This window comes from Protopterus annectens, chromosome 3.part1 (assembly GCF_019279795.1).
Source record: "Protopterus annectens isolate FY-2018-M chromosome 3.part1, PAN1.0, whole genome shotgun sequence".
NCBI lineage: Eukaryota > Metazoa > Chordata > Ceratodontiformes > Protopteridae > Protopterus > Protopterus annectens.
Window position 1 is genome coordinate 1,565,205,882 of NC_056732.1, and position 12,746 is coordinate 1,565,218,627.

Consider the following 12,746-nt stretch of genomic DNA (forward strand, 5'->3'; position numbering starts at 1 on the left):
TTTAGAAAATGTTTCTGGTCAGTTATTCAGTGTCACAATTCACCTGGAGTATTATGTAATGTAAATAGCTATTAATAATCAGCTGCAAATCTGAACACAAAAGCAGCATAGTAGATATGGGGCCATTGTTTCCAGTGTCGAGCAGTAGGAACCCAAATTGTTGCTATACATGACATTAGGTCTGAGGCATTCCAAATAAGAAGTAAAGCACTGATGTGCTGTGGCATGTGCAATGTGAGAGGCATCTCCCAGAGGGCAGCATTTCTTTACAAGAGTGCATTTCTGCGGCGCATACTACAGAACTTGGAAAAGTAGAATTTTCTTAGTTGTATTGAAGGAGACAATGAATGACATCTTAATGTGTTGCATTACTCTTCTCCTTCAATGGGTATATTTTATACACCATACAGGAATCTACCCTGACTAGGTCCTGCGTTTTGGCCTTACTACTTGAAGGATATTTTGCTGATGGTTTACATACACTGTACTGAGAACAGAAAAATTGTATCTCTGCACCCCTCCCCTTGCACTTGTCTGTCGTGTTCTGTGTCTGTCACTCACTCTCCCTTTCCCACACTATCTCAGTCTGAAATTCAACAGTACAGGGAAGCAGAGTGAAATTGTTGGAGGCATTGATTGACTGAATCAGAGTTTCTGGAATCTGTTGTAGAGAAACAGGAAAATAGAGAGAGAGAGAGAGAGAAAGAGAAAAAAATCAGACAGAGAATATATCTGGCACTGCCTGCCTGTTGATCTCATTACAGACTAATACCATTATACAGGGTCTGTGATTTACCTCTCATTCCATCTGTTTAGTGATCAGTTTAGATTCAAGAGGCTTGGAGCTGCGTGAAGTAAAGGAGCCATTATTGTTTACATGCCTTGTGTCTGACCTCTTTCCCTCTCACCAGGAGAGCTTTTGATTGCATGTGTGGATTTTTAGTCTGAGCATGTTTACAAATCTGTACTGGAGATCGGTCTCTTTGTTTCCATTTGCCCTGTTCTTACTCTTCCTGCTGAGTCGTTGGCCAGTGATGGAGTCCAGGAGTCTGGATAATAACTACACAATGACAGAAGGTAAGGACAGCAAGGAACAACCACTGCAACACTAGCACTTTACCCTGATTCTCATTTTAATTTTATGTTAGCTTTCAATAAATGGATAAAAGTATCTAAATGCAATTGCATTTTTGGAACTTCCCTGGAAAGATAGAAAAGCTAAAACATCTTAACTTGCTGAAGTACATTTGTGTTCAGGAGGAGATTGTGGGATTCAAACCCAGCTCTGCTGTTTGTACTCATCAGCTCTTAACTCCAACCTGTTGGATATTATGCCAATATGAACACATAATGCCTGTAGCAATTGTCAACTTGACGCTTTGTGCAATACTAACTTTTTGCTCAGTGCGAGACAAGAGCAACCAGCATCTGCCATCTATATGTCCTTAATATTTATCACCAGGGAACACTAAATTCTCTGTTGTTGCTGTATTGTCTTAGGTTTATTTTAGCATGTTGCATAAGCAAGCCAAATGATGCAGTGCCATTGACCGAAACTGATTGTTTGCAAAATATTTGCAAACTTCACACACGTGATTTTCCCTCTGGTGTCCATATAATGCCTGATGAGTCATTATTTATTTTAAGTGAATTTGTATTTTTTCAATTATAGCTACTGCAGGGTTTGTAATTTCATGCATGTTTCTCAGGCCACATTACAACTATGTCCCTCACCCCATTAAACGCCAAGCTACTGCAGATTACAGACTGGCAAACTACATGCATTTTGTGGGAGCTATAACATTCTAACTGTAGTTATGAGATGTTCGGAGCAAGGAATATGTAAAAAAATGTGGTATCAAAGTGCTATCCAGTTCTGTTAAATGTTTGCTTTTAATGCATAATATAAATACCCAATTGCCAATTACAGGCATTTTGAACAAAGCAATAAGATACATTTAAGTGTTAGATAGTAAATATTTTTAAAAAGTCAAGGTTCTGAAAAAAACCCACGATAATGAGGATAAAACAATGTGTTAAGGAAATAAAAATATCTTTCAGTAGCACAACAGTTTTGTCAGCTGATAACTTATGGAACTTGAGGCAATGTAAGAAGTGACTTTAAAGAATGCAACTAAAATGTAGCATAGGAAACTCTATCCAGAAGAGAGCAGTGAGGGTGAAGACATATGGCACAGACAGAAGTATTTTTTCATGGGATCCAAACAAAAAATAAATCAATCTCATTTAAATCATAAATAATATGTGACCAAAGAACATACAGCAGTGCTGAAGGGGAACACACCTCTCAACTGTTCAGATTTTTGCAGAATGTGCAGATTTTTGCCTCATATTTCTGGTCTATTTGTCATAAAATTGTGTTTTTTTTTTTCTGGCAAATCATTGGCAACCCATTGAGGACTGAAGTCAGAAAATGATGATAGACATTTCAGTTTCAGACTTCATACCCTTCAGAAAAATTCATTTCAATGCAAAACCTGTTATTCTTATTCTATCAACTTTCTAAGTTTGTAAGAGCACTATTTAAAAATTGTCCATAATTTCTTACTTTTGTCCCCCGATATTTATGGCTCTGTCCAAATTTCTTACTCTAACAGGTTGAGAGGTATGAAGCGGAGTAATTTGAGAAGGAAATAAGGAACACACACATCAAAGAAAAAGTGGTGGGCAGTTCTATCATTCTGTAGATGACATGGTAATGTAATATTTGTATATGTGAAGGAAGATGCGACATTTATTTATTTATTTCCAGTTTCATGACTGGAGAGGTCCACTGGGCTCAGGGAGATCGTTTTCAGTGGAGGCCCAGGGAGAAAAGCTCTGCATTACATAGTTACATCACAGATACAATCAGAGTAAAGTAAAAACAGTTACAATTACATTTCATGTTAGAGACAAGAATTGTTCTTAGTTACATAGCATTTAAATATTCAAAATGTCAGTAATAACTTCATTGAAAGAGAGCGGAAAGGGGAAATACGCTATTTACAGTATATACATTTATGAAAATCTCATTAGATAAGCTTGCATTCAGAGTTAGCCAGGTGTTTAGTAATTCAGGATGGAGTAGGGTGAGTAGTAGGCTAGGTGGGGAGAATGCAGTTGCATTTCCAATTAGAGGAAATGTAGGAATAGAGCTGAGATTTAAAGTTACCAAGATTTTCACAAGTCCTTAGTGAAGGAGGGAGAGAATTCCATTTTTTGGCTAAGGAAAAGTATAATAGGAGCTGACCAGCAGGACGGTTAGGTTTGTAGACAGTGATTAGGTTTTGGTGAGCGGATCTTAGAGTTCTGTGAGGGGTATATGGCTGTAGGATGTTGGTTAGTGCAGGGCATTTAGTAGGTTGAAATATTAGTCTGTGGGTTGTAGTAATTTGAGGTAGTCTAGATAGTAGGCGAGTTCTAGCCAATTTAACATGTGGCATTAGTTTGAAACATTGATGTACAATAGGCAGATATCCTCCTTGTAGCTGTATTAACATATGATAAACAGCATGGTTTTTATCATAATCCTTTGGCTAATGGAACTATTACTAGTCAGGATATCTTAGAAAATTAGATGTTGCCAGGAACAGGTACTATTTTCTATAAAGACATTGACACTACACCTAAACTCATTATTGTCATTTTAGAAGTTTCTGTTCTTGCTAGGAAGTATGACATTATACTATACAGGTGACAACCATAATACATTGCTTGCCTCTGATCTTCATTATTATGGGATATGCCTATGTAGGTGATCTGTTCACTGAACATGTTTTCTTACTAATTCCTTTAGGAAAGTCAGCATTGCCAGGTATTTCTTTTAAAAATATTCATCCCAAACACCTGATGGGTTTAAGTCAGTGTATGTACAGTTCCTTGACAATTTTATTGTGAAACACACTTTTCCAAACAGTTGCTGATGGAAACTTCAATCATTAATAGTTTATATTAGTAAAAGATCTTCTGGGACTTGTACTTCAAAATTACCATGGCCTAGAAACAACAGTCATTAGTAGAGCAAGGTATGTGGGGGCTTTCCCCACAACAATCCCTGTTAATCATGGGCAGATGGCACAGTGGTGCAGTGCTAACATTGTCGCATCACAACAAGAGGTTCTCTGGTTCGATTCTCGGCTGGGGTTCCTTCTGTGTGGAGTCTGCATGTCCTCCCTACATTCATGTGGGTTTCCTCCGGGTGCTCTGATTTCCTCCCACGTTACAAAGACATGTATCTGGAGTGTTTCTCTCCAGGCCTCTGCTAAAAATTGGCTTCATTCCAAGCCAGACTTTCCTGTTTAACAAATGTTAAATAAAATTATTGTTAGCTATAGATAATTGCATGTTTAAAGTAGCTCCAAGTCAGCACAAGAATGAAGTTAATAAATTGCTGGAAGAAAATAAAAATACAAATTATAAAAAATATATATATATATTCACTTGTATATATCTTCTTCACAGAAATTTTCAAACATGAGGTTGTCTTTAAACCTTTCAGCTCCTTAACCCCAAGTGCCTCTATTTCTGACAGCCTGTCAACTATCTGTGATCACTTTATTCCATCCCTTCTCTTGAAATTAATTTCTTGCAGGCAAATTTATTTGTTTATTTATCATTTGTTGACTGGGAAAGTCTGACTAGGTTCTACAGAGCCTGTTTTCAGTGGAGGCCCGGGGAGAAATGCTCCAGATGCATGTCTTTGGAATGTGGGAGGAAACCGGAGTACCCAGAGGAAACCCACACGAACACTGGGAGAACATGCAAACTCCACACAGAAGGCACCCCAGCCGAGAATCGAACCGGAGAACCTCTTGCTGAGAGGCAACAACGTTAACCGCTGCACCACAAATAAAAAAAAAGATGCTTGATAGTATGTCTGACCATGTTAGACCTGGCAGTGATGATCTTTTATTTAATGTATGCATGTATTTATGTCTGCATGTATGTATGTATGTATGTATTTATCTATCCACCTATCTATCTATCTAGCCACCTATCTGTCTATCTACCTATTGGCCTGAGGACCATTTTCAGTAGTTCCTAAAACTGTGTTAAGATTTCTTCTTTCTCCTGTTATGCCACCTTTATAACTTCTCTCTGTCTCCCCCCTCTCACTCTCGCTCTCTCTGTCAATGCACCATTATGGAAATACGTCTTTTTCATTTCCCTGTCTAAATGTAACCCTTCAAATGGTACTGCTGGTGACTCATCTTTCATCCTTTAATAAATCACTGGAAAAAGCTGTCAACCATCAATCTTTTAATTTCTATATGAATGCAGTATCCATTCAGTATGTCAGCATAAATTCACAAAAAACTGGGAGTAGCCTGATTATTCTCTCAGACTCCATCATCACAAGTATGGAGAACAGTTTGCTCACAAGTATTCTTTCTGCCCCAAAACCTGAAGCTCCTAATTAATTATTTATTATCTACAAACATTGGTCCCTTAGCCCTGTCCTTGTTTAAAAGTTATGTGGTCTTTAAAAGTCCAAATAGGCAACAGTGTCTCCTTCTCTTTCCCATAACATATGAGGTCCCACAAAGGTCAGTCCTTGGCCCATGTCTTTTTTGTTCTGATTGTTAACTTTCTCGCCTTAGACCTTCAGCAGTTTATACTCCTTATTTATGCAGATGAGCTTGTTTTCTTTACATTATCTGCCTCTTATGTAACCATAAACCAGAATATTCTACATGATCTCCAAGGCCTATTCAACTGGATGACTAAGATAATTAAATGAAAAATGGGGGATAAAAAGCATACTCTTTGGTAACCTAGCTAGGCCTAAAAAAACATTTATTTCCTCCCAATATCTCTCCTCCCAAAATAACAGGATATAGTTTGCTCCCTGCTTTAAATGTGTAGTTTATCTTGACCTCTCCTTATTGTTATGTACCCACATTCAGCATCTAAAACTTAAAATAAACTGGATTAATCAGGCAATTAGCTTGGGCGAACAGGCATTCTCTGACTCCTGAATATTGTGTTTTTGTAGTTACTAAGGCAAATAACACTATTTTTTCTGTAAAAATAAAGTTTTACAACATTTGAAATGTTATTAGGAGGCAGCTTTAGATTAGATTAGTGCTACACTTTGCTTGTGGTAAGAGAAAGAGCAACACTGAGACCAGCACTATCACCACTACAGACACATAACTCCTCCAGTAAAAAAACTCTAAGCCTCATAGGTGCTCCCCCTGTAGACCACATTAGTAAGTATGTGGGAACATGGACCTCACAGACACTCAACTCAAGCAGCAATCACCATGCTTGTGGTGAGAGAAAGAGCAACATTGAGACCAGCACTATCACTACTACAGACAGATAACTCCTCCAGTAAAAAACTCTAAGCCTCATAGATGCTACTCCCCCTATAGACCTCATTAATAAGTATGTGGGAACATGCACCTTACAGACAATCAACTCAAGCAGCACCCACCATGAAACATGCATCTTAGACGCACAGTGTCAGAACTCAAAATCCCATAAGGCAAAAAACCTCCACACAATCCAACATCCTTGTTATAGGTGACTCAATATTGAGACACACTGATGCATCCTTCACCAGGCTGAGTAAGGAGAGGTTCATGACTAGTTACCTATCAGGTGTCAGGATTCGCAACATCACTCATGCAGTCATGTCCTTACACCACAAGTACACATATGACACAGTCATAGTGCACATGGGAATACATTGGAGAAAAGTACTTCTTTGGAATCACCTTACACTTCACTTAAAGCAAAACACTTCCCTTATGTAATCTAGACAAATGGATGGGCAACTGCAAATTCACCCTGGTTTAGTACCCTTGTCACTTATGGATAGGGATAATGTGTAAATATTCTCCCTGCCTCTTGGTTATGGGAGTACATGGCAAGGCTTCTATAGATTCTCATAGATCAATAAGATCAATAGCCTAGTAAGTTCCTATGAACCTAAAAACCTAGGAAAAGAGAAATGCAGTCATATTTATCACTGAATATATAAATACTTTGTCCAAAGGTTTTAATAGAAAATGTTATATTGCTTCAGCGATATAGGCCTGTATTGAGAAAAGCCAACAGGAGGGTAGCCTATGCAACCATTATACTGTTCCAAACTTTAAAACTGAATTATATTCCATTTCTATAAGGGAAAGGCATATTGCTTCTTTTCTGGCTGAAGAATTTAATGTATGTCTCAAACATGTCATTACCATCATAAATAAAATAAAATCACATATTTCTCCAAAAATACTTTTACTCTCACTGCAAAGATACTGTCTCCCAAAAGATCTGTATTGACAAAAGCAAAATGACCTAATGAAATACAGCATTGATATTTCTGAAATGGCAATATAATTATCTGAAACTCTTGTTGAATGAAGTTGTGATATCCACTGAGATTTAGAGAATTTGTCTTTGCCTACACTAGCTGTCCAGTGCACGTTGATCAATTAGCTCAACAGAGAGAAATTCAATTTCAGAAAGTAGATAAAGTTGGAATGAAAAACACCTCATTAGCAGGTCATTACTGTATTTCCAAAATTAATGCTGCTCTGCTAGGCCTGGCAGCACTAGCGTTCTAACTAGCAGCCTATGGAATTGCATGCCGATGCATTTACGTATTGGAGACAATCTCTGGGATACAAAAAGGTATAGCATGATGTGGAAGCCTTATCTTAGAGGTTTTCAGCTTCACATTAAGTTGTTATGACTGCATGCCTCAATGGTACGGCAGTAGCGTTGTTACCTCACAGCAAGAGGTTCTCCCATTCAATTTTCGGCTTGGCTTGGGAGGGCCTTCTGTGTGGAGTCTGCATGTCCTCCCCGCGGTTGGGTAGCATTCGAAAGACATGCGTGCGTAAATGGGCGTGCCTTTGTTGCAGGTAGGGCGTTGAGCTGGCACCTTGGCGTTTCGTAAAAATCTACTGCCAATCATTAGCGGGCCGGAGTTCCGCTGTGGCAACCCCTTACCAGGAAAAAGCCGAAAGACAAACAACAACATTAAGTTGTTATGATTCTTGGACTGTTCTACTGCTGATAATTTTCTCCTTGTGGGATCCAGAGTCCATAGAACAGCCACGTGAGTGAATATGCATGCTAAAGCAGCAGTCCAGGGGAGTGGCTAATGCTAATTAGGCATGATTTCTCTCTCTCTTCCAGAAATGTTTGTGGGCCCTGAGTAAAATTTTACTGTAGGAAAGCTGTCAAAAAATTGCAGTATAGGAGGAAATATTGAAAGCCTATGGGAGTACTTGCAGTGCAGGTAAGTTCTTCAGAGCTGTGGAAGTGGAGTGCAGATGTGCACATTTCTTTACAAGTATAAATGGGACTGCGCAAATATTTCTGCATGTGTGTTGGCCTAGGTGGACAAATTGTGGAGGTTGGGTAGGATACTGTGACTGTGTGTGTGTGTGTGTGTGTGTGTGTGTGTGTGTGTGTGTGTATAGAAAAGGCATACTCCTACCTGCATGCAAGGATGTGTACATATACACACACATGCATGTGCATATGCCCAAAGACAGTCACACAGGCACACACACATACACATAAACACACACACACACAGACACACACCAAACACACAAACATATCCTCACACATGAGCACGCACAGAAGCACACACACACACAAGCATATCCTCACACGTGAGCGTGCATGACTTCTGAACTAGATCAGAGGGGCCAAAGAGCTACTGCAGGATGGCAGCTGCTTGTCCAGCTTGCAGCATTCCTCCCCCCTACAATCTTCCTATCCAATAGCTAGGCAGAAAGCTACATTCATGGGGAAGCACATAGACTCCCTTGAGGTATTCCCCACCTTGGACCCAGATAACAAACAAGACACTGTTTCTACACCAATGTAGGCATGCAATAAGATTCCATAAAGTTGCTCAATGGTGCAGACCATGCCCTTCACCTACACAGCAGCATAACACATTCTGAAGGCAACTGAAAACATAATGAGCTGTAGGTAGGAAAGTCTGCTACACAGACCTATATATATATATATATATATATATATATATATATATATATATATATATATATATATATATATATCTGTTGGGATTATTCTGGTGCGGGTAGAGTAATGATTGTGAACACACACAATTATGGGAAAGACATGTAAATGGAAAGGAGTGCATGTCATATAATAAACCAATATCTGATATACATACACACACACACACACACACACACACACACACACACACACACACACACACACACACACACACACACACATGTGTGTGCCTATATCTATCTAATCTATACATATTATATATATTTATATATGTATATACATATATATATATATATATATATATATATATAAATATATATATATATATATATATATATATATATATGCATTTTTGACAGAAGATCAAATGTTCACATGAGTTGAAAGCCCTGCCCCCAGGATAAAAAAAATGTATTTTTTCTGAAATCAAACTACACTGGGGAAAGAGCAAAACCCTAATCCCTGTTGTACAGTGACCCTGCACAATGACAGCCCATAACATTCAAACTTCTGGGTTTTCAGTGATGTGGGCTCATTATTTCAATGTTTACTGTTGTGGATGTTTGATCTTCTATGGCCCCATAGATACATGTATATATACATCCAATGTGATGGTTGTAGTCACTTCTTTTGATTCTGTAACTCTGGTGTATTAATTGCCTCCACCTTCTGTATGCAGTTCTGCCATGTAGACACTCCTTCAAAGACTTTATAAAATTGCTGAAACCCACTGCTTGACAGTGGCTGATTGACTGACTTTCAGAACATCATCACTGAAAAGATGCCCACATCTTGTAATGGTGGCTACAGACAGAGAAGATGAAGAATGTCAGTATTACATTTTTAGCACTTTCTGTCTAGCATCTGAGTTTATACAATCTTACATAATCTCAGATGTGGTATTTTCATATATCTGTGCACATAAATATGTATTTTATATCATATTTTATATATCGATATCTGTGTTACATATACTATATATATCTACACACACACACACACACACACACACACATATATATATATATATATATATATATATATATATATATATATATATATATATATATCTACAGTTTACTATCAGATGACTGAAAACCAAAAGACTGAATCCCACAAAGACTGAAAATTCAAAATACTGACTACATTCTTAATGCAAGAGGCAAGCCCCCTTGTCCCCTCATGTGGGGGGCTGCATCCCCCACACTCCCTGCTAAGTATTTATACCAACTCCAAGATCGCACAACAATGGAGAAGGGGCAAATTCCATCATTCAGTATTTTGAATTTTCAGTCTTTTTGGGATTCACTCTTTTGGTTTTCAGTCATTTGATAGTAAACCATATATCTACATATCTACACACATACACACACACACATACACACACACACACACACACACATATATATGCATAGATATTTATGTGTGTGTATGTGTATTTATGTGCGTATACATATACAAATATATATATATATATGTATGGGATCCGTCAATATGTTCGAAGTTTCATTATTTCGAACACCACTTCACTGAGTCCACTTGTTCGAAGTAGTGAAACTTCGAACTTTGACTTCAGCAGTCACACTACAGCGCGGAATGGGAATATTCCCTTTTCCCCGCTGTAGTGTGATCTCGGAGTTGGTATATTTAAGTAGGGGGGTGTGGGGTTTTTTTTATGGGTAGCCCAGGGAACTAGACTTCAGCGAAAGTGCACTTTCGTTTAAGTGGACTTTCGCTGAAGTGTAGGGTCTACTGCTCTTTTTTGAAGAAGTGTATTTTCGATGTAAAGCAGTAGACCCATATATATATATATATATATATATATATATATATATATATATATATATATATATATATATACTTACCAGTTAAAGATTTGTGGGGTATTTACAGTGGAGGGCTGGAGAAGAGTGGCAAATTTGCTGATCCCATGTCAGCATTCCTGTAGGTTTTGAGCAGTGATGGCTTGCAAATAAAGAAGAGATGGGTAAAGCATATTACATACCTCTCAACCTCTTAGCGCAAGAAATCTGGGCAAAGCGAAAAATAATGGGTGGACAAATGACTGAAAATAGGGACAATTTTTAAATATTGCTTTTATAAATGTAGCTAAAATAAACGGTTTTGTGTTATTGTGTATTTTCTGAAAGTTATGAAATCTGAGACGCAAATGTCAGTTACCATTTAGTGAATTCAGTCCTCACTGATTTGCGAGAATGCTACATATTTTATGAGGAGCAGACCAAAAATATGAGGCAAAAATCTAGGCATTCTGTGAAAATCTGGACAGTTGAGAGGTATGAAACACTAGGCAGGAAAAAAATATATGTGGCCCATTGCAGTTTGGGCAATTATGACTGTACAAGGTCTGGCCAAATTTATCATTCCTAAAATTGGTTGATTATAATGCTAGTCAACTTAATATAGTCATTGAACCTAATTCATTATCAACAAACAATAACTTGCCTAGAGAATGAGTTGACAGGCAATGGTTCTGGGCTGAGAAGAATGTTGCACAGCAACAATCATTTTTTTTTTCAAGTGTCAGTTTACAATTAGATACTTTTGTACAAAGTTAAACCTAAACAATTGCTCTGTGTGAATAGAGGCAACAATAAAGGCAGGACACCCGAATGCAGAATCATTCAGGTTCTGAATTAAACTAGAAGCACTACACAGGTTGTACGTTACTTTCAAAGAGAGATAAGAGACACAAAACAACCAGGGAGTGCCAAGTAGAATTGGCACAGAGTGAGAATTATAATCTTCCCATCTGTCAGATGAAGCCTTTCCTTGCTAGTAACCAGTAAAGTAGTGGATTGTGTCATCTACGAGACCACTTTCAGAAAGGTGACCCAGAAAGAAGTGGTGGTTGATACTGCCAAAGGCAGTGAATAGATAGAAGAGTAGGACACAAACAACATTGCCAAACTTTGTTCTTTATATATATATATTTTGTCATTGTTAATATGACTTTCCCTGTCCCTTAGACATTTTCAGACCATTCTGGAAGAGTAACTTGTTGCCATTAATATGTTAAAAGACTTTGGAGTGGAAATATTTTTCCAGAAGTTTTCAAACAAGATAGAGGAGGACAATAAGATGAACGCTATTTTTACTTCAGGTGAGTGACAACTCTTGTGCAGAGAGTTTATGATCTCTGGTATCCAGAATCATATCACACACTTATCTGGAATGCAGTGCTTTATTAAGGTGGCTGCTGGATCATAGATGGATAGAGCTGCAGTCGTGTGAAAATGGTGTGATAAACTGTCTGCAGCTATTAGAAGAGCAAGATTTTAGCTATAGTAAATATAATAATCCCATTTGTTAACCATGTAGACCCAATGGGTGTGCATGTACTTTTTTAGGGGCAGCCTGGGAGCACTGTCTGATTTAATGACTTGTAGAAGGTCACGCAGGAGGGCTGAGGAGAATTTAACCCTGTACCACAGGAATTACTCCTCACAACCTTAACCTCTGCTTCATCTGTCAGGTGCTAAATATATCTTGATGAAACCATGATTAACTGATAGATGGCTGAGATAATTTCACTTCTAGTCTCTAAATAGACTGTTCTGGAAATAGAGTATTTAGGAAGACAGACTAAGGCATGATGTTATCAAAGTTAGTGATGAATTTTCTGGCAAGTTCCTGATGTGGAAACTAAGGAAAATGCTTAGGCTGTTTTGCAGTACTCATTTTTAACAGCTGACATGTTGTACACTGTGTGC

At 38.0% G+C, this 12,746-nt stretch overlaps 1 protein-coding gene across 1 annotated transcript in view; it reads left to right on the top strand.

Annotated features, from left to right (window-relative positions):
- Positions 1–592: 592 nt before the first annotated feature.
- Positions 593–12,746, top strand: part of LOC122797805 (protein HEG-like) — a 1,359,008-nt gene continuing 1,346,854 nt past the window's right edge. Inside the window, exon 1 of the mRNA XM_044066326.1 lies at positions 593–1,077. Coding sequence (XP_043922261.1) covers positions 951–1,077 — 127 coding nt within the window. The 5' untranslated portion in view covers positions 593–950. The remainder of the gene's footprint in view (positions 1,078–12,746) is intronic.